A 22,337-nucleotide genomic window follows, 5' to 3' on the forward strand; every position below is an offset into this window, starting at 1 on the left:
GTTGTGTGTAGAAACACTTCCTTGTGTTTGTTTTAAACCTGCTGCCTGTTAATTTCATAGGGTGACCCCTAGTTCTTGTGTTATGAGAAGTAATAAACAACACTTCCTTATGTACTTTCTCCACCCCAGTCATGACTGTATGGACCTCGATCATATCTCCCCTTAGCCGTCTCCTTTCCAAGCTGAAAGTCACAGTCTTGTTCATCTCTCCTCCTACGGAAAGTAAAACGCTCAGCTAGACCCAATTTAAACAGCAAAGGGGAAGGAGGCGGAAAGCCTCTCTCCTCCCCCAGACAGACACCTGACGGGTGGAGTCTCCAGCACAGACCTAGAGGGAAGTGAGCTCCTGTCAGTCACACCTTGGCAGACCCCCAACGCCGGGCCAAGGCCTTACCCTGTGTAGCTGGGGAGGGAGCCCAGCAGCAAGGGCCTGGCCACAGGGGCAGCGTGTGGGGCGGGGGCTGTTAATACAGAGGTCTCCGTTTATGTGCAAAACACGCTCAGCTCTCAGCCCAGCTCAGCCAGCGGGGCTCCAGGCCTGGGGATTCCTTGAATCAAATGTAACCAGCTGCCATCAGGCAGCTGTCCCTGGGAGGGGCTTGAGACGGGGCCCAAATGCAAAGACATGACAAAGACACACAGCGTGTCCTTGGCTCGTGCCCTGATTAATTCCCTTTTCGCTGTTTTTATTATTGTTTCACCTACTCTGAACTGGGACTAGCCGGCAGCTCTCGGATACATGGATTGGGAGACCTGGCTGCTTCCTTCTGGTGTAGCATCCTGTCCCCTCGCTGAATCCCAGCTATGGCCTGGTTTGCTCAGGGAAAACCCTCCCCGGGGATCCACATACCCCGAAAACCCTCCCAGTGCTGAGAGGAGAGAGGGGATGAGAGCAGCTGTCAGCTGGGATTGGCCTAGAGCTGAAGCATGGAGAGCAGATGCGGAGAGGTGTTTGCAGGTGATAGGAGCTGTGGTGGAGAAGGGTCTCGCACCAGGAGGGTGGGGTGAGGTGAGGTGAAAGGACCTAGACCAGCTGGGCAGGCAGAGGGAGCAGGGAAGGGAGTAAAGACAGGGTCCGGGAGGTAGTTTGGGGAATGGGGGCTGAAGACAATACTGAGCTGGATCCTGAAAGGAACAGGGAGGCAGGTGTGGGATCCTGTCCATCCATCCGTCCCTTGCTAGGCTGGCTTCTCTCTGCTGTCTGCACAGGCTGAGACCGCAGCCACCCAGTGAAGGGAGAATATCACACAGGGGGTGACAGGCAGTAGTGCCCACGCAGGAGATGGTGGTGGGGCAGGTGAGTCCCTGGGGCGGGGAGGGCGGGAGCTCAGAGTTGAGGGAAGGGATAGAGGAGGAGAGGGAGCTGAGTGGGTTCCTTTGGCCCAAGACCCTCTTCTCCCTTCGAGCCCCTCAGTGAACAGATGCTGAAATGGAGTCACGTGGTGAAGACTGGGGGGGAGGGTCATAAAAGCATCCAAAGATCCAGCCAGCAGAGCAGCACCTGGGATCCCTCCACTCTCCGCAAACCACCCCAGGCACCATGTGCCTGTCTCCAGCAGGGCTCACACCCCAGCTGGGCTGACACCAACTGCCCCCACTCTGAGCGCTTACAGACACTTGGTGCCCAGGGACGGGCAGGCTCCCCCAGGGCGAAAGCCCGGGTCACTCGCTAGCACAGACTCCCTGCTGCCTGGAGGAGAGCCAGATTCAGTCAGGTGATGCTGGGGAGGGGGGGGGCGGCAGCGCGTTCTGGCTCCAGCCACGCATGCTCTTGTTACCGACAAGCCTCAGTAATGCACGGGGGGCCCGGCTCCTTATCCCCCGTGCAAGCCCAGCAGCGGGCACAGAGCAGCAATCAGGCAGCATGTGGGAGGCTCCGGGTTTCACTGCCCTGCATTGGTCCTCGCTGGGAAGGTCCCAGGGGCCAGGGTGGCCTGGAGCTGTGGCAAATGGGGCTGCGAGCCACAAGGGGCCATGGGCCCTGCTGGAGCTGCCTCCTCCTGACCTGTGCGGGAGGAGGCTGATCCAGGCAAGGCCAGGGGTGGGGCTGGGGCTGGTGCCCTTGGGGAATCGTGCCTGGTGCTGCTTATGCCACAAACACTCTCCAGGGCTGTGACCACGGCACCGGCTGCCTCCAGCTCCCTGGCCATCTTGGGTTCTGATCTGGCCCCAGCCCCATAGGGGCCAAGCACCTTACACTGTTTATAGGGTTTATGCTCATAGCCCCCCCAGGAGGTAGGGCAGGGCTGTTATCCCCACTCTACAGCTGGGAAACTGAGGCTAAGGGAATCACCCATAGTCACACTGGGCATCAGTAGCACAGAGGGGAACTGAACTGCAGCCCCCAAAGTCCTGTAACACCAGGGCCCACCCCAGAGGCAGCGCTAGCCCACTGGGGGCCCTAAGCAGGAATATTTTGTGTCCCCCCCCCACAACAAACACACATATAATAAAAGGTGAATGGGGGCCCTCTTGAGCACCCCGGGGCCCTGAGCGATTCTTAGGCTGCTTATGCCCAGTGCCGGCTCTGGACCACCGGGCCTCCGCAGGCATGGAACAGGCTGGCACCTGCCAGGCCAGCAGGGCAGAATCCACCCCAGGCTGGTTCGTGCCAGCTGCACGCAACGCATTTGCACGGCAGGGCCTGGGCTGCATAAACCTCCACGAGGTGGCAGTAAAAGGCCAGAGATGGTCAAAGCCAAGGAAGGACGCAGAGCTGATAAATCCACTAGAGTTTCCAGGGGGCAGGTTGTGGGGGGGAGCAGGCACCCCAGGCTCCTGGCCAAGGCTCTACAGTGACCCCCTGTGGCCAGTGCAGGAGCAGCCCTGGCAACTCCCTCCCCAAGCCTCTGCCTTGTGAAAATTCAGTGCAAATTCCAGCAGCTCCTGGCTAGCACGGCCCGGCATAGCACGTCTGGCCAATGGCATCTCCCCGCTGCACTCGCAGCCTCGGAGGAGGGCAGGGTTGTGCCAGCCCCACGCCAGGCATCAACGTGCCCAGCATGATCTGCCAAGAGAGGGTGAGCGTGTTGGCACTGGCCAAGAGGAGGAGCCCCAGCAAGAGAACCTGCCTCTCCCTTAGTCCTCAGCCCAGCCAGGTCCCTCCTGCCTGGCTACTTCCCCTCCCCTCTCACCCTGGGGGGAAACAATGCCAGCTGGGCCTAGCTCCCGCCCACAGCAACCCCCAGCGGGTGGGACCTCCAATGTGCCCGGCTCCTGGCCTCTCAGCTTCCTAAGCCGGCCCAGTGGAGACAGGGGCTGCGCAGCGTTGACTGTCTGCAACTGTAACAAACCCGGGGCCAGTGGTGAGAGCAGGGCCGGGAGTTTTGGGGTCTCCTTGCAGGTGGGAGGGGAGAGCGGGGGGTGCACACGCCCAGGGCCTGGCCAGCCGCCCCATGGAAGCTCTTGGCCCAGGGATCTCCTGGCTCCCCCCCGCTCCCACTCATGCTCCAGGCAGCCTACTGGTGTCTGGCGCTGTCCTGGTCCTGGGAAGCGATGAGACAGGAAACGAGGCCTTGTCCCTGTGGCACAGCCGGGCTGGGGTGTCCTCCAGGCCCTGCAGGGCTGTGCTCAGCAGCAGGATTTCAATCCCTCCACCCTGCCCCGCATCCAACAGAGCCACACTCAGCCCCAGCTGCCAGGCTGGGCTACCTGCCTGGCCCCACTCCGTCTGAGCGGGCAGATGCTCATTCCACCCAGCCCCATGGCCACCGATGGGGCGGTCAGAGCAGGGGAAGCAGTGGTGGGCCTGCTCCCACACCCAGCCAGCATCTGGGCCAGGCAGAGCTGCCATGCTCAGCGCCAGGCCACAGGATATGGGATTTGTAGGATGCTGGCTCCCTCCCCCTTCCACCCCCACTTTGGGGTCTCAACCCTATGCCTCATGGGGAGCCTCCTAGTAACCACCGCCCCAAGATATTAATTCCCAGAGCAGCAGGGGGGATCAAGTGGCCAGGGTGGGGCAGCCCCTGCCCGTCCTGCCAGTTAGAACCAAGGGGCATTACGGAGTCTCCTTGAAGCAGCTTCCCTTTGCGATTAACAGCAGCAGACAAGGCCCCTGGGTGCTGAGAGCCAGGAGGGGCACAACTAAGGCACAAGCAGGGCCAGCCGGGCCCTGCTGAGTGCTGGGATGGCCTCAGGCCCACACCCAGCTGGGGAGGGGCAGCCGACAGCTTAAGAGACAGGTCTGGTGTCAGGCAGTGGTCATGGGACCCAAGCATCCTGCATACCAGGCTTCTGCTTACCCCCAGGCCACATACACACCCCGAGATGTGTGGGGAACCCAGCCCAGCAGCCCCTCAGCTACACGCGAGCTCCCCCCCTTGTGCAGTCTTGTCTCGTTCTCTCCCGCCCCCTTCATTCCTGGCCAAGGCAAAATACCGAGTCCAGTCAGCAGAAAGCTCTGAGCTGGAGCGAGACTGGAACAGCTGCTACTTCCTTCCCCGCTGCCTTTGATCACAGCTTGCAGCCCATGGGGCTGAGCACTGGTGCCAGGTAGACCCCGCTGATTAGCATCTCACTGGGGGCTGTGTGAAATGGGCTTTGCTACAGCACAGACAGGGCTAGGACCAGCATTGGGGGAGGGTTGGAGGGAAGGATAAGGGGGAGCTGTGAAAGAATGGGCCCCTCCTCAGCTGCCTATTCTCCCCAGACCTGGGGCATGGGCCACGGAGTCCTTGCCTGCATCTCACCAGACAGCGCCGAGCAGACACTGGTGCCATGCACAACCTGGGGCCAGAGATTGTACTTCACACCTTCCTTCCATCCATCGCCAACTAGCGGCCGAGACCGTGCCGAGCTGCCGGCCTCCCTACCCTCCATGGCAAGACCAGGTGAGCATGGAGGTCAGGGCCTGGCAAGACAGCAGGTCTTAGCGAAGGGGAAGAGCCGTGCTCATTGACCCTCCCTCGCTAAGGCCCAGGTAGGACTTACCCCAGGAGACAGGCGGTGGGGCTCAGGCCATAGGAGAATAAACCCACGTATTTAGAGTACCCATGTTACACATCACTCAAGTTTACCAAACACAGAGGGCACGGCCAAGACACCATGGCCAGCACGAGGAAGCAGGGGCCTTGCTATTGTGTCCCCCTGCGCCACGAACGCCCCCACATGACAGTGCCCTCTTCCCTTTCCCCACCCCGAGCCAGCCGGAACACACTGCAGCGCTGAGGGCAGATCTGCCCTGGCTTGGCTTATGCAAACCCTGCAAGGCAACACTGCATGGAGGAGGAGAGACACCCTGGCATCACCCCCCTTGCCTACAACAGTTTAGGCAGCAGGGGCCGTGGGGGTCCCACCACGAGGGTGGGGTCGTGGGAAGTGCCCTGCATGAAAAGTGCACCTTGCCTGCTGAGTTCATCTGGCTCCTACGGCCTCTTCCAGGCTCTGACCTCCGTCTCCCCTTTTCCCATTGAAAAGGAAAGGCCGAGCTCCCAGGGGCCACTCAGCAGCACCAGCCCTCCTCTGCTGTGCTGCCCGAAGTTCTCCCACTCTTCCCTGGCACCAAAAGAGATGGGGAACTGCAGGAGTCATTCGTGGAGACGCAGCCGCAGCTCAGCAATGGGTGGTTAGCAGGTGGACTCCGGGACTTGCTGGAAATCGTAGACTTCAAGCTGACCACGGCCCCTGGAATCACTCCCGAAGGGGGGTTGGGTAGGGATGCCCTCTCCTACATCTGGGCACTTTGCTCTAAAGCCCCTAATCCCATCCCCACCAAGTGCCAACTCCCCGCGCTGTGAACCAGCTAAAGACGTCAGCACAGCGCCTGCAAGCAGCCGCTCCGCTTGTGGTAACTGCGAATAGCTCGTTTCCGTCCTCCGGCACCCGGGCACACCTTCACCGGGCAGTCCCAGGCAGCAGCTGCCAGCTGGCGTCTTGGTGGGAACATTTCCTCTCGCTGCCTGTCCCACAGAACACGGCAGCTAGGTTAGACTGCAGTGAACCTGCTCTTTTAACCCAGGCTATTGCAGTTCCATCCTGCCTCAGTCCTATCAAACCAGGGAGCTGGCGCTGGCAACAAGCGTGTTTATTCCCCAGGGTTCATCACATGAGCTGCGAGAGGCAGTGGAGAGGAGACACCGGTGCCGGACTCCATCTTGGGATGTCAGTATTCTTCCACTGACTGGCATGGGAACCACGCTTTGAAACAAAGGGTTCCTGCCATATGCAAAAGCTACATAAGGGAGGGGTGTGACATCATCATTGTTCTTCACTGACTCTGCACCCAGGAAGACTCCTGGAAACACCTGAGGAACAAAGATTGAACTGGGGTGTCACGGAGTCCCCGGGCGACGCTCTGGAACTGCTCCCTATGAAGCCAGTCAGGACTCTGGGGAAGTCTCCTTTCTGTGAGCAGCCTGTCTGCAGGACACACAGCTCCCCCGGCTTCCACCTTCCTGGGTCTGACCTCGGAGCATTCAGCATCCTCTGCCCCTCCGTGCGCTTCCCACAGCGAGTCCGCTCAGGCGGGGCTCCTGCGGAAGCCAGAGGGTCCTGCACCCCAACTTCACAGACAGATGTGACTCTCAGCCAGCCAGTAAAACAGAAGGTTTATTAGACGACAGGAACGTGGTCTAAAACAGAGCTTGTAGGTGCAGAGAACAGGACCCCTCAGCTGGGTCCATTTTGGGGGACAGTGAGCCAGACAACCCCGTCTGCACTTCACTCCATGTCCCAGCCAGCCCCAAACTGAAAACCCCCTCCAGCCCCCCCTCCTCTGGGCTTTGTCCCTTTCCGGGCCAGGAGGTCACCTGGTTCCTTTGTTCTCCAACCCTTCAGCTCTCACCTTGCAGGGGGGGAAGGGCCCAGGCCATCAGTTGCCAGGAAACAGGGTGTTGGCCATTCTCTGAGTCCAGATCCCTGCACACACCTGCCCTCTAGGGCTCTGCAATGATCATACACCCTTACCCCACCACCTAGATACTTAAGAACTGCCTAGGGGAAACTGAGGCACCCCCACAATATTCGGAGGAAACATTAAGAACAGTCCCACTTCGTCACATGGGGGAAGTGCTGGACCCAGGCTAGAGGGAACACCTAGGGATTCCAAGCTGTAAGCAAGTGCAGCTTGCCCCTTAAGAATCCGCAGCCTGCTTGTATCATCACTTACAGTGAGGATCTGCTATTCATATCCAATCTACTTAGTATATTAAGCTTAGTTTGTGTTTTTTATTTGCTAGGTAACCTGCTTTGATTTGTTTGCTATCGCTTATAATCACTTAAAAAAAAAAGTCTATCTTTTGTAGTTAAACTTGATTTTGCTTTTATTTAAAACCAGTGTGTGGGACTCATAACTCAGGGGGAGAAAGCTGTTGCATATTCCTCTCCACATTGAAGGAGGGGGTGAATTTTATAAGCTTACGCTGTACAGTTCCCTGCGCAGCACAAGATGGCATAATTTTGCGTTTATACTCTAGAGGGGGTGCCCGCCTTAGGAACTGGGAGGTGCCCTAGCTGAAGCCTTCCCATGCAGGGGTTGGTTAAAGAGTCTGCCTGCACCTACTGCAGCTGGGTAAGTCCCTACCTGTATGTATGCTAGTGAAAATGCCCGCTGAAACCTGGAGAGCTTGTCAGCTTGTCAATATCAGTAGTGTAGAAAGGAGCCCAGGCTGGTGGGTCAGGGGGCTCAGTGGTACCCCAGTTCTAGGTGGCCCCCCATTACACCCATTTCCAAACAAATGCCAACGGCCCAGGAGCTGACGCAAGTAGAAGAACCAGCTCACTGCAACATGGGGTTAGGGTGTTTTATTCTTTGCTTTGGTCTATACAAAAAACTTACAGAAATAATAAAATCCTCAGTTCCTGAACCACATTCCAAGAACATCGATCCCTTTCCAACAGAAGCAGTAAGCCATCAGATCTAGAGTCGCTTTAAAAATGCATGAAGAGAAGGGAAGAGGGGAAGGAAACACCACTCACCAGAAAGGAGACAGGTTAAATTGTGCAATAGTAGATTGATACAAGGACACAGTTCCTAGTGGTTAGAGTCACTCCTCTATAGTAAGGACAGTTGCACTGAAATTCTGTTCACCCACGTCTGATCGGAAGGAATAAAGCCGTTGACATCCCTTGGGCTAGAACAAAGATCCCAGGAAAACACAGCACCCTTTGTTTTCTGCAAACTCACTGGATTTGCTATTTTTAAAGTTTGTAGAAAGCAAAAGGCTCATTTTAAAATGTTAGATTATTTTTGTTAAACACTAAACACAGAACAGGAAGTGGGAAGTTAAAAAGCATGAACTTAAAATCAGACAGCAAAAGCCATTTGCACCATATTAAAAAATAAAAGAAATATATATTTATAGAAAAGACGATTACTGTCATGCCAATGGAGTTGGATAATGACGCGGGAGTCGCGTGTTTTAAAGCTTCAGAAACAGTATCTTGGCTTGGCTGGAGGGTGTTTGAAGCAATCTCAGGAGGAAAGGGCCTTTTTCACAGACCCACAGCAAAAAAGAAATAAAAACAAAACAAAATCTAAAAATAAAGCCTCTGGTGGGAATGGAAAAGTTGGTCTCAGGCACTTCTGTCTCCCAAGTCCCTCTTGCAAGCGCTCATCTCTGGAGCCACCCTCTTCTGCCCGGACAACACACCTGTAGGAGGAAGGACAGCGTCAGACAGCTGATGGGGTGTAACAGGAGGAACAGCAGGTCTATCAGAGTGTGGGATCATTCTCTGGGGCTAGGCTGGCCAAGGCGGAAGGCATGCTGAAGGGGCAGTCCTGGGCTGCCTGGGGAAGTCTGGCTTAGCCCACTGACCTGCCCTGCCCTGTCTCATGGTAGAGCAGGCAGCTATGCCATGGGTTGGCCATATTTGCAGGCAGCTGTACAATGGTTCCCACACCACTGTTCCCTTGTAACAATGGACGAGAGGAAAACTAACCCAGCTACCCACGGCCGTCTCATGGGGAAGGGGCTGGGAAGGCATGGAGACCTCCTGTGGGAGGTGCACAGCTCTCGGTACCGGGAGATTGCCTGGAGCTAGCACTAGGGGGCAGAAGGGGGTCATTTCCCCAGAGCCCCCAAGCAGCCAGGAGCGGTGGAAATGCTGGTCAGCGGGATGGCAGCGGTCATGCACCCCAGACCCTCAGCTCTTCAACCCTTCCCCTCCCTCACCCACACGTGGTCCCTTCATCCCAGCAGCCACTGGTGTGTGGACTGCAGCTCGGCCAAGCTCATCTACTGCCCTGTTGTTGGATCCCGTAGCTCTTACAGGTCTGGGGAGTGTCCCATCCCTGGGAGTCTCACCCCAGGCTCTGCCCTGCGCTTTCTTCATTGCTTGGGGTCCGCTGACCCATCAAACCCCCTGCCTGGCCCTAGTTCTTGGGCTCTTGCCTAGAGGTGGAAAGTTGCCTGGAGCCCTCAAACTGATGCCAGGAGCCCAGAGGTGGGGAAGGACACGCTGGCAGAGTAGATGTGCTCATGGAAGGCCCGGCAGTCCCAAAGCTGTGCACCAGAAGCCAGGCTATCCAGCCACAGCTCAGCACAGCCATCCTCCTCTGTCCTCAGACAGGAGCAGGATAAACCCCACACTGCTGCCCAGGTCGAGGCAGTCCCTCCTCCCAGTCCCAGCTGGGCTCCCTGCCAGGCAAGGCAGTGGTGGCCCTACCTTGTGCAGTGCCTGAGGAGCGGGTTAGGCGAGCATGTGTTCAGGGTAGTGACCTCGGACGCCATCACTGTAGGTGTCCATGGGGTAGTCTCCGTCCATATCCATGTTTATGTCCAAGGGGTCATCACCCGCATACATACGATACCCAGCATCCATATCTAGCCACCAGGGGGAGAGGGCAGCCGTTAGCCCGCATGCCAGCCACTGAGCAGAGAATTAGCACCAGCTCTGTGCTCAGGTGGGGACACCCCAGCTCCCATCCCAGCATTACAGCTGCGCTCCCGGCCACTGAGGCTGCATCAGAGCTGGGGTCCATCAAGCCCAAGGCCTGACAGGCACCAGCACCAAATACTGCAGGAGACCCCAACACGGCCAGATACGGTATAAGGGAAAGTTTCTTCCTGCCCCCTTTGGAGGCTGGCTCGTGTCCTGACACGGGAGGAATAAAAGCCCCAGCTGGCCTTGGCCGGGGCGACACCAAAGCTCCTGGCCACACACTTCGCCTACAGGCAGCAGCGTGCTCTCCTGCAGCGCGACGTTCCAGAGGGGAGGGGACGCTGACAGGACTTGAACTGGGAGCAGGATGGCTCAGCAAACTGGAGTGAGGCTGGGGCTCCCAAGAGGGAGCAGAGAAATTAGTCTCCATGTACAGAGCATGGCAATGCCACGCTGCCAGTCACCTGGGGCCTGGCGTTTGTTCGTAGCCCAGTGTTTAGTTCTCCTGTGCCCGGACACTAAAACCCGGCCAGCCAGACGTACACAGAGCCCAAGCCATGCCATGCTGGGGAGCGGAGGCAGAAGGCTACAGCCACCTGACGGGCGCTTCCGGCCAAGTGGCCCAGCAGGGCCCCCAGCTCAGATGCACCGTTTGGTGCCCCGGCAGGCATTGGCAGGACACGCCGGCTCTGCCGAGCTTGGCAGTTTCTGCACTAAGCACGTGCCCAGCACTTACCCTCCGGGTACGGCTCGTTGATCGGGATCATGCTCTGCGCCTAGGGAGGAGACACACACAGGTAACACGAGGGCGCAGAGACACAAGGGCTGTTTGGGGTCAGCCTTCGCATGGTGCTTGGAACACGCACGTGGGGAGCATTAGCTTTTCCCGGCAGCAATGGCTTTTGAGAAGAGGGTAACAGGACCTTATGGTGCTGGGACAGCCATGGCAGCAGCTTCCCTGTTGGGAGCTGGGACGCTGGAACAAAGGCTCCTGGAGCCTCTGGGGTGGTGCCAGCGCTGAGCTGTTTTACTGGAGGAATCACAGCTCCTGGGGAGGAGCGGGGGGCTCCTGCTACCTGGGGATGCTGCATGAGCACCCCTATCTGCCCAGCTCATGGGCTGATTGCAGCCCCAGGAGGCCACTTGTGGCCAGGATTGTGTGCCAATGCAAGATGCCTGCAGCAACAGGAAACCCAGCTCCCATGGTGCCCCCTTTGCCCACCAGCCCCAGTGCAGGGAGACTCAAGGGTTGTAGCCAGATCATGTTGGACCAGTTTCTAAATGGAGCTTAGATGTTCCAGCCCTGAGTCCCCCAGTACAAGCATTAAGCCCTCCATTTACTAACCCCTCCCACCTAAGAACAGGCACCCCCGTGCCCTGTCCCTGCCCCCACCCTCCCCATTGCAGACGGTCACACGCTCAGGGCTAAGTGGAAGATGTGTCTCACGTTCTTCCTGGCCCAAGTTCCACTAGAATCCCCTGGGCCCTCTGAGCCACGGGGGGACCCGCGGAGCCGAGCGGCCTCCCAGACACCCTGGGTACAAACCCCATTCGTGGGCAGGGCAGTGGGAGAACAATCTCATGGAAGACATTAGCGCCCAAATAGAGCGCTCAGCTCGGGGGGGAGGGGAGAGCTCCTGCATCGCCACCAAGGACCATGAGCTGGCCCTGAACAGTTCTAGAAGGAAAAGCCGCGCCTGACCCCACCCCTATACAGACAGGCACTTACTGCTTCCCAGGCAGCAGGGTCATGTTTGAAGAGGGAGTTGGTGAGCTCGACGGAGACGCGTTTCCTGTAGTCGGGGTTTTTGTCCTCAGAGATGCGGAACAGCACGGCTGCGGCGTAGGTGGCTGGACAGAGAGGGGGGAATGTTGGAAGAGGAAACCTCTAAATGCCAGCAGATGGCGGAGGGAGCCACGCTCCTCTCTGAGCAGATGGCTGAATGATTTCCACTTCAGCGGGAGGCTCTGCATTTAATTACGTTTCCTGTTGCCACAGGACTGCCACAGCAGCTCGGCCTGCACCGTCCCGAGAGCCTCCACGCCCCAGGGGCCACAGCACCGTTTCATGGAGGAGGACCTGTGCACCGTCACCCTCCTGCTAAGTGCTTCCTGCCCCTCAAACCCCGGGGCTGGAGCCTAGTGGGAGAAGGAATGTCGAGGGAATGACGGCACTTCCTTTAAGAGCGTTCTGGTGTTGCAGCCCTGTGCATGGCAGAGGGGGCCACAGAGCGGGTGCCGAGTGTAGGAGACAGTCGAACCCCGTCAGCTGGCTAGGGCGTCCTGGTGGGGGCATGTTATAGCACCCATGCTCCAGATGGCGGCAGCCCCGAGGCAGCAGAACAGGAGAAGCTGATGAGAACGGAACAGAACCAGGGCCTGCCCAACACGCCGACTGAGCAGCTCGGTGCGAGCCCCGCTGGGAGTCCCAGCTCCAAGCGCGTGGCTCCAGCTGGCTCGGCTCACCTGTGCCTTCGTTCCTGGAATGCAGCAGCTCCATCAGCGGAGCAGAGGCCCCCTCGGCATCAATCGTGTCAGCAGCTTCCTTGTCCTGGGCCAGCTCGCACAGCACTCCAGCTGCCACCCGCTGGATGTTCTCCACTGGGGAGTAGAGCAGCTGTCGGGGGAGGAAAAGCAGCGTGAGCCACTCCTGGCACCGCAAGCAAAGCCAAGCCAGGGCTGTTCAAGACCAGCTTCTCCGGCTGCCTTCACCCACCCCCCGAGGCAGCTACTGCACGTGCCCATCGGATGCTCTGGGGCTCAGAGCCATCTGGACCGCCACAAGCCACCCGGGGCCTCCCGAAACCACCCCACCTCCCCTTCGCCTTGTGCTGCAACCCAAAGCCCAACCTGCACGAAGAGAGGAATCGTGTTGAGTCGGAAGATCTCCATGCGGTTCATTGGGTCCCGGGCCAGAATATGCAGGGCTCCTGTGCACCCCTCCACTATCTCCTCCATCTTCACTCCATCCTGCAAAGGGAGCAGTGATCAGCACCAAGGGACGACAGGTGTGAATGCACAGCACCGTACAACGGGTGTGGTACATGGGCGGAGGGAGGACAGAGCCCAGTTCCTCGCCCTCCCACCTGCCTGGCTGCAATGGTTCATCACAGCTGACAGAGTAGTTATGTCCTCCAGGGATCACCCAGCAGGGGGCACTCTGAACACCAAGCGGCATCCGCTTAGAGACCAGTGCTTGTATGGGATGGAGGGGAGGGCCTGGCCCTGGCATGCCTGCTGCACTGCGGGGAGCGCCTGGCCGTGTCTTCCTGCGAGCTAACTGCATCACCAGCCATTCTGGCGCATACACGGCCGCTGCTGCTGCCAGGCGCAGTCACGAGGGGGCAGGAGCAGCTGCTGTAGCGCTGTGTGTCCAGGACTACGGCCCAGTTACAGCGGCCTTACCCACAGGCCCAGCACGTGGAGCTGCCAGGGCAATACCCAGTGGGTGGCCAGGGGCCGAGTGGAGGCTTCTCGTTCCAGAATAAGCCAACCGAGCAACGCCCTGTGCACTGAGATCCCTGGGACACAGGGAAAGGCCCCACCGGGCAGGCGCTCCCCAGCTTGGCCATTGGCCCCTCCCGCATCTGTACTTACTGTGTACGGCTGCTGCGTGCCAGCTGCCACATGGCGCTGGGCATCTTGGTGAGCCTTCACCAGCAGCTGGACCAGGCGAGGGATCACGGCAGCCTCCTGCAGTGGGGCGTGGTTAGCCGGGCACAGAGCCAGGTTGCGGATCAGACCGATAGTGGCCTGGAAGAGAGGAGGATGAGGCCATCAGACCGGGCACTGGCTGAGGCAGCAGCTGTAGGTGCTCAGGACTCCTCCATTCAAGAAAGGAACTGGACATGCCAGGAGCAGAACTTTGCGTTTAACCTCCCGTGTCCCCGGCACAAGCCCAGCTGCAGAGCCAATATTGTGCCGGCTCTGTACGCACTCAGCAGGGGGTTCAGAACCAGCCGCCCCAGCTCCCTGCTCACCAGCGCCAGCCGCTACCTGCCAGCACCTACAGCGAGAAGCCACCTTCCTCCGCCCCCACAGCTCACACAGCAGGTGGTGGCTTTGAAGCCTCTAGTCAGCCTGCAGCATTTCCAGAAAGGGATCCACCTACTTCCCTGCTGCTGGGAGCAGAGGGACAAATACTGATTCAAGAAGAGACCAGCACCAGCCCCGTCCTCTTACCGCCTGCAGGACACGAGTGGGGGACAGACAGGGAGCCAGAGCTTGACTGCCAAGCCCACGCAGGGTGAACAGTGGATAGCTGCGTCTCAAACCAGTTCCCTCTCCTCCACAGGGAGCTCGGGGGGATGTTAGCGTGGCTCGCTGGGCATCAGGCAGAGCTCAGCTGAGCCCCAGCGCCGCCCTCCCCCAACGGACACTCCAGAGCCCCTCTTGCAGTTTTACCTTGACCAGCGGCCACTGGTTGGGCTGGTTGAGGAGCTTGACGATCGCTGGGATGCCGTAGTTGAGCCGCACCGAGTTCTGGGCCATCTCTGCCTCCGGGTGCCGGCTGGTGAGGTGCCGCAGGGCGCAGACAGCCGGCTCAGTGATGTCCTCCTTGTCGCCCGCCCTCAGGATGGTGTGGATCAGGGCTTCCACCCCATTGGACTGCGTGACCAGGGTCTTGTTTTTGCTGTTGTTGCAGGTCAGGTTGGAGAGGGTGCCGGTGGCGCAGGTCAGCACGTTCACATCGTCCGAGCTCAGCTGGTTGACCAGGATCTTGAGGACGCCATCCAGACCCTCCTACAGAACAGTGACGTCACACCTGTCCTCTTCACGCAGGCCATCAACCGCAGCAGGGACAAGACAATGGACTAGGCCCAGCCTGTCCCCTCCTCGCTGGGCTCAGCTCTACAGCAGCCACAAGCTGCATCGTAAATAGCCCCAGGCCCTTTCCCAGAGCTCTGCTCCCTCCTGCCCCACTGCTTGATAAGGTGGAAGCAGAGCTGCTTGTCTGTTCACACAGCTGACCCATCCCACATCACAGCAGGCTCCTCCATGCAGTGAGTCCTCTGCCCCCACCTCCAAAAACACAACTCTGCCTAAGGGGCCGCTTCAGACCACAGGGAGCTCTGCTCGGAGGGTGGTGGTGCCACGGGATGCCCTGTGTCACCGGATTCACCGCACACTACACTATAGCCGCACAGGAGCGCTCATGCCAACTCGCAGCAGTGCCGGCTAGGAACGGCCCTGACCCATGCAGGCCAGTAGGCCTGAGAGTCACCAGCCCAGTGCTTTGGAGACATCCATCTCTGTGTGCCACGAGAACGCTTAGCTAGCCTGGCGAGCCGGTTTCAGGTAGATGGCAGCTCTGGCGTTAGGGAACCTAGGCAGACTGTGCCAGGCTGGAGTGGGAGAGGAGTTGTAACTTTAAAGAGCGGTAAGGTGAAGTTAGCAAGCGTTGTGTCAGAGCATGCTGACGGGAGGGGTCGACGCTGCTGCCTAGGCACAGGAAGCACTGGACAGATTCATCGGAGAGGACCACACGTGTGTCACTGCAGAAGGTCCTGCGAGCTCCAGGCCCCACCCCCAGGCGAGCGAGAGGAACATGATAATTTGGCATCAGGGATTCAGAACCCCAATTGCGCACCCATCGGGACACAGCCTTGAAGGTCAGGTAACTGCTTAATAAAGACAATGCAGAGCATTGTACAGATGAAGGGCAGATGGTGAAACACTCGTGTTCCTCTGAACACCATTTGCACCAACCAAGCCCGTTCACCCCCACCCTCATGCCAGGGAGATTAGATTTGTAGAGGGCAGAGCACCCCTGGGACTGAGGAAGAGATCAGCTGGAACATCAAGCAGACATCAACACCTTGGCAGGTGGAAATGTTTCCGGGAGGGCCCTCACAAAGGAGAATTATTGAGCTGCCAACTCTATCCCCCCCCCCGCTCTCCCTCAAACCCTGGTTGGAGCATGCAGTAGGAAGCTGGGGAGTTTTTATCTGGTCACACTTGAGATCTGCCCATTTAACTCCTCAAAGAGTGAAGATTACAAGGTACCACCCAGATGCGCTCCTTCCCCTGGGAACCAGGCTCCCTCTGGGGCCCCCAAAACTGCGCTGTTTGGGTCGATGGCTTGGCGGACTCCAGCAGGCCCGAGAACATGCACAATTCAACAACCCTTCCTCATGCCAAAGGCCAACTATTGTTCCAACTCAAGCAGGGTGTCTCAATGCAGTAAGAGTCTTGTTCGCTGCAATATTTTCTTAGAACAAGAGTCCCAGGCCTCTAGACTCCTGTAACCATAGCTAGCTCTCTGCACTGTTTGGACAGCATGAGTGACAGATGCTCCAGACATGTGCAGCTTTACTTAGGAGTTTAGTATCTTCGCCAGGTTTCCCCTGCCGGAAACATGCAAGTGATACAATCCCCAGCTGTTCAGAGCAGTATGGCAAGCCAGCACGCGCACTGTGGGTGATCATGGGGGTCACTAGTGGCAGGACTGAGGGATTTAAGAATAGCCAGAAGGACAGTGGGAGATGGGGGTGGGGTCTTGGGTCCTGGTTAGACAGAGGATGCAAAGGAGTTAAGTCAGTAGACAAAGCTGCATTCCCGTTTGCTATTTAGCAGAGCCTGACCACCAAATGTTTCATTTGTTAATCTCACTGGAGACGGAGTTACATGCCTTCCAGAAATGATCCCAAATACTTTCCATGCTGCATCAGATCCTAATCCATGTGGAGGGTCAGGCCAAGCACCATGTGGGGAACACATCAGGAAGCAGTGGAAAGGCGGGGGTTGGGGGAAGAGGAACCCTGGGTGTCAAAGCAAGCAGCTTGGTGAAACTTCAGGGGCGTATGACTCTTCTGCTCCCTTCCTTGTCCGGATTCCACCCCACCCTCCCCAGCCGCGCTCCCACGGTCCTTCCACAAATACCATCAGCCTGACGAACAATGGCTTCCTCGCTGACTGTCAGAACAGTCTGGCACCAGCCCTGGGAAGTCAGGAGCAAGCCCCAGCACCGGTTCTGCAGCAGGGGAACACGGGAGACGCCTTTCCAAGGGTGCTGACACAGAACGGCTTACGCCTTCGCCAGACTCCTAGCCCCACCCCTGTGGGTGCGGTGCATGGGCTGGCAGCACACAGAAGCATGTACTTACAGGGGGCACCTTCTCCACACTGGGTCCTGGAGATGGAGTGTAAGTCAGACACAGGCAGGGAGAGCATAGACTGCCATCCTGGTGTGAAGAGGCCCCAGGCGCCCTTGGGAGACCCTGAGCACTAGGAAGCCAGCATTTGACAGGGTAACTGGTCCAGTGGACGGTAGAAGCAGTAGATGGGATGTACCTTGATTTTAGCAAGGTTTTTGACAGTCCCACATAAGAGTCCCATAAGCCAGCTAAGGAACTGGGGTCTAGATAAAATTACTATAAAGGTGGGTGCTCAGCTGGCTGAAAGACTGTTCTCAGCGAGTAGCTATCAATGGTCCACTGTCAAACCGGCAGACATATCTAGTGGGGTGCTGCGGGGTTCAGTCCTAGATCCGGTACCATTCACTAGGTTCATTAAATGACTTGGAGAATGGAGTGGAGAGTGTGATTGTAGGATCTGCAGAGGACATCCAGCTGGGAGGAGTCGCAAGCACTTTGGAGGACAGGATTAGAATTCAAAACAAATGGACAAATTAGAGAATTAGACTGACATCAACAAGATGAAATTCCAATAAAGACAAGTGGAAAGTACTTCAGCTGGCAAGGAAACAAATCAAATGCACAGCTACAAACTGGGGAATGGCCATCTAGGCAGAATTACTGCTGAAAAGAATCTGGGGGCTCTAGCGGGTCACATACTGAATCTGAGTCAATGTGATGCAGCTGCGAAAAAGGCTGACCTCATTCTGGGACATATGAACGACACGGGAAGTGAGTGTCTCACTCTATTCGACACTGGTGAGGGCCCAGCTGGAGTCCTGTGTGCAGTTCTGGGCGCCGCGCTTTAGGAAAGCTGCGGACAAATTGGAGGGAGCCCAGGAGAAGACCATAAAAGTGACCAAAGGTTTAGAAAACCTGACCTGGGAGGAGAGGTTAAAAATCTGGGCGTGTGTAGTCTTGAGCAAAGGAGACTTGATAGTCTTCGAACATGTTAAGGGCTGTATAAAGAGGACAGGGATCAATTGTTCTCCATGGCCACTGTAGGTAGGACAAGTAATGGGCTCACTTGGCACCACTGGAGATGTAGGTTAGGTATTAGGAAGAACGCTCAGAGCAGAGAAGCTCTGGGACACGGTTCCATGGGAGAACGTGGAATCCCTGTCACTGGAGGTTTTCAAGAGCAAGTTGGACAAACCCCTGTCAGAGAGGGTTTAGGTTTACTTGGTCCTGCCCCATCGCAGGAGGCTGGACTTGGATCTCTCAAAGTCCCTTCCAGCCCCACATTTCTAGGATTTCCATTACTTCCTGCTGGCCCCATGGAAATTAAGCCATTGCAACCGGACTGTGAAGGGAGCTGCTCCTTGGAGTCAAAGCTGGGTAAGAACATCCCCTCTGGACTGTGGATGTTGGGCTTAGTGCAGAACAGGCTAAGATCAGGTATCCCCACAGAGCACCAGACAGGTGATTAATGCTCTACAGTCTATTCAGGAACACGCCTTGGAAATGCTTATTTGAGGCTTCCACAATGGCTGGATTCCTGTGCACTCACCTGCTTGGTGGCCACATCAGAGAGGTTCCTCAAGGTCCACAGGCAGTTCTGTACGAGCCTTGGGCTGGAGCTGGTCAGATGTTTCCCCAGAGCTTGCATGCCACCTGAGGGAAGAAACACAAAGCCCAGCCCAGCTGTAATTAGCCCCAACATCCGAGCTGCCCAGCACCATCCAAGCATGTGAGAGGCTACACATGGGTTTGGGCTCTTCAGACAGCCCTTTGCAACACTAAGTCTGAGGCCAGCATCTCTCCTTGTACTGTAGAGACACAAAGGCAGCATCACAGCTGGCCAGCAGGGCTAGGAGCAATTCTGCCCCCTCACTCTCCCTCAGAAGCACATGTCTGCACAAGCCTAAGCAAAAACAACTCGCATTTGTCCTCAAAAAGTTTCCACTGGCATGTGTAAGAAGCCAGAGTATGAGTGCCCAACTCATGGCAAGGCTGGGATGGCAGCCCTGACACAAGGGCACTAATCAGAGATTAACCCATTCCTGTAGCTTCGCAACTGCATTGGCTACTCCATAAAGCACCCCGCAACTCGAGTAAAGGTGCAAACAGGCCCACCTCCCGTCAGAGGTGTCTGTGCACCCAGAGGAACCAGTCGCTACGACCTCCTGGAAATGCCCCTCCTCCAGATGAGCTCTCTGGAAACAGGTGACAGGCCATGGGAGCAGAGACCCAGCCAACATGGAAAGGGAAGTGCCAAGAGAGACTGTCACTCCGTGGCATTCAAGCGAGTGAGAAGTGTGGGTAGCATCCTGACAGGAGTAGAGGAAACTAACAGGGTGGCGTTAGAACACTAAGTTCTAGAGAGTCGTATGGAAGCCTAGAGGGACCGACCACACAGCGAGTGCTTGGGGACGCTGCCGGGATGGGAAGTCACACAGGGGACGTGGACGTAAGCAGTGTGGGACAGGTGGTGTTTAGGGAGAGCTGTTGGAGGTGCAATGGAAGGGGATGGGAGAGCTGGGAACCTTAATAAGGGGAAGTGTTGGGATGTTACAATTAACACTGTCATCTGACAGGGTCTCTGATGAAGGCCTCATTAAGAGTAACAGCTCAGCACAGCTGGAAGCAAAGTGACATAACAAATGGAAATTAAATCCACATCCCATCTCGCTGAATAGGAGCGTGGTTCGTTATCGGCCCCTCAAGGACGAGGCACCAGCTTATTTCCATTACAGAGCAGCTCAGGGACTTCTCAAACCATAACTGACACCGAAGTAGGAGCAGGATGCTGCTGGTTCCTGCTAGCCCAGAAGCTGAGACAGGGCCCAGCTCCGCACCTCACGTTAGCCCATGTGCCTTGGAAGAGAGCAAGTATCCAGTGGTGCCTGGAAAGGGCCACAGCCTAGTTTGCTCCAGCTGTTGAGTCTGAACCAGCCCCTCTCCATCTCAGACCCACCCCCCAGGCCTTCACAGGGCTCACTCACCGGCCTCCACGATGGCAGGCTTGTTGCTGGGACACACAGACAGGACCTTGAGCACCCGACTGGTGGTCCAGAGCAGTTTCTCGTAGGTGTAGCTGCGCATGATCTGCACCAGGGCTTGGGGTCCCCCATTGGCCAAAATAATCAGCTGCAAGAGAAAGCAGCATTAGCCCTCCAGAGGGGGGCCACGAGAGGTGTCCACAGAGATCAGGTGCTGCCAGAGAACTCCGATTAATCCCTAACATTTGCACTTAAGCCACCGAGTGGGGCGCTACTGCATTAGTGGGAATATCTGCTCCGCTCTCCTGACTCAACTGGATCCTAGCTTCTGGGTTCAACTCCATGTGAATGGAGAGAGAGAGAGACCTGAGAACAGTCTGCAGACATGCTAAGGGCTGGTGTAAAGACAGCAGGGATCAATTGTTCATGTCCACTTAAGGTAGGAGAAGCAGTAATGGGCTTAGTCTGCAGCAGGGAGATTTAGGTGAGATATTAGGAAGAAGTTTCTAACTCTCAGGGTAGCTAAGCTCTGGAACAGGCTTCCCAGAGAGGCTGTGGAATCCCCATCACTGCAGCCTTTTAAGAACAGGGTGGTCGAACACCTGCCAGGGACTGTCTAGGTTCGCATGGTCCTGCCATAGTGCATGGGGCTGGACCTGACTTCGAGGTCCCTTCCAGCCCCACATTTCTATGATTCTATAACCAGGGCACCAGGACAATCTGCAGGTCCATTTGTGCAACTCAAAACTGACTCAAACATTCAGGATTAAAGTCACAGGACAGGAGACTGGACGGCCCCCAGCACTATGTGCACAGCAAATTCAGTGCAACTTCCCCCCCAAACTCCAAGAGCCCCCCACAGAACAGCCACCTGGCCCTAAAAGGATTAAGACGTAGGCCTGGTCTAGACTCAGTAGGGTCAACATGGCTACAGCGCTCAGCGGTATGAGAAATTCCACCCGAGTGCCGTAGTTCAGCCCTCCCAACTCCCTCCCGGTGTAGACATGGCTACACTGTCGTAGTGCCCGTAGTGTAGACACGGCCTAACTACCAGCCCAGAGGGTCTGCTACTCTTCAGTGTAAGAGTAACGTCTCTGGCGGCCGTAACAGGGGATCCAGTTTCCACCGCACACGCAGCAGGCAGTACCTGCTGACACCGACTGCTGCGTTTCGGTGCTATTCCAGGCAGCCAAGCCTTGGTCAGGAGTGTTTACACACAACTACGGTCACACAGGAGTAGGGAAAAGAGGATCTTGCTTTAAGACTATAAATACATGTCTAGGCTGGAAGGGCAGTACAGAAAAGTCTGGCAGGAGAGCTGAACTCGCTACTGGGAGCAGGATGGACTGAGGGGTTTGGGCCAGAACCGCTCCCCTGCTGGAACTGAGCTATCATGGCATTTAGTGCCGCGGCACCAAGTATCCAGGCTAGTGGGCACTGCAAGAGCGGAGGGGTCTGTGCAGCAAGGGAGGGTTTGAACCTTCCACCCTTGCCCTCACCCCAGTAGTTTCGCTGGTTCTAATTAATGGACAAGCTGACAACGCAGACCAGGTTGTCCACTGACAGCAGCCTCCACTTCCCACCTACTCCCGGGTCCTAGTAGCCACGGGACAAATGCTACCAACAAGGCAATGAAGGAGCCAGGGCTGGCAGCAGGCTCACCTTGCTCTCCTGGTTCCCATAGGCTAGGAGCTGAAGGCAGTCAGTGGTGATGGCGAGGAATTTCGGGTTGTTCTTGTTCAGCAGGGGAACCATCTTCTGCAGGCCATCAGCCAGGCGCACCGCCATCTTGGCACCTTCCTGGTACAGCAGCAGGTTGTGCAGGGTGGTGATTGCGTAGAACAAGACCGACTCGACCGGGGAGCTAGGGATGAGAGCATAAGGGGAATTAAGCCACAGCAGGAGGTGGCTGAAGATGTGTGGGCGCCTTCATGCTTGTTACAGGCAGGCCCCAGAGCGGTACCGGGCACTGCATGCTGGGATGTGTAGTTCTGGCAGACTGCACCTCCATATTAGGAATGGAAGGGCTGCTGCAGGCAGCGCCATTTTATGCCAGTTGGGTGTGGCCCCTGGCAGGCGGCCATTGAAGTGCTGTGCCTGGAAAAGTTCAGCCACCCCGGGATCAGCATGGAACAGAAGCGAGCACTGTACTGTCCCTAGCTCCGCTCCTCACTAGCCCAGCAGGCACTTCTCGAGCACAGCTTAAACCTCACTGGTGAACGCAACCCCCAGGGTGGCCCAAAACAGAGGTCTGTGGCATTCCCACGATGGCCGGGATGGCCAGATGGAGGGAGTCCCTGGATTTCGTGAAGTGCTATAAGCTAGGAGGCTCCGTAGCCAGCTCGGCAGAGGAGATTCCAAGCTGCAGGCGAGAAAGCAAAGATTCATCTTTGACTAGGGAACGGGCTCGGCTAAGCCTGCAGCCTACTGACCAGGC

General features: G+C 57.1%; 1 protein-coding gene across 8 annotated transcripts in view; it reads right to left on the reverse strand.

Moving 5' to 3' along the window:
• Nucleotides 1–7,728: 7,728 nt before the first annotated feature.
• Nucleotides 7,729–22,337, reverse strand: part of LOC102929598 (junction plakoglobin) — a 50,760-nt gene continuing 36,151 nt past the window's right edge. For 4 of the 8 annotated variants that reach the window (XM_037886926.2, XM_043536761.1, XM_043536763.1 and 1 more), the window contains exons 5-15: nucleotides 21,563–21,764; nucleotides 19,904–20,048; nucleotides 18,469–18,572; nucleotides 14,227–14,565; nucleotides 13,420–13,575; nucleotides 12,673–12,792; nucleotides 12,289–12,439; nucleotides 11,552–11,673; nucleotides 10,559–10,598; nucleotides 9,607–9,764; nucleotides 7,729–8,591 (exon numbers count right to left, since the gene is read on the reverse strand). In XM_037886926.2, coding sequence (XP_037742854.1) covers nucleotides 9,631–9,764; nucleotides 10,559–10,598; nucleotides 11,552–11,673; nucleotides 12,289–12,439; nucleotides 12,673–12,792; nucleotides 13,420–13,575; nucleotides 14,227–14,565; nucleotides 18,469–18,572; nucleotides 19,904–20,048; nucleotides 21,563–21,764 — 1,513 coding nt within the window. In that variant the 3' untranslated portion in view covers nucleotides 7,729–8,591; nucleotides 9,607–9,630. Of the gene's footprint in view, nucleotides 8,592–9,606; nucleotides 12,440–12,672; nucleotides 12,793–13,419; nucleotides 13,576–14,226; nucleotides 14,566–18,468; nucleotides 18,573–19,903; nucleotides 20,049–21,562; nucleotides 21,765–22,337 lie in introns of all 8 variants that reach the window. The other 4 variants (XR_006287659.1, XR_006287660.1, XR_006287658.1 and 1 more) reach the window with 1 other exon arrangement.

This window comes from Chelonia mydas, chromosome 27, assembly GCF_015237465.2.
Source record: "Chelonia mydas isolate rCheMyd1 chromosome 27, rCheMyd1.pri.v2, whole genome shotgun sequence".
NCBI lineage: Eukaryota > Metazoa > Chordata > Testudines > Cheloniidae > Chelonia > Chelonia mydas.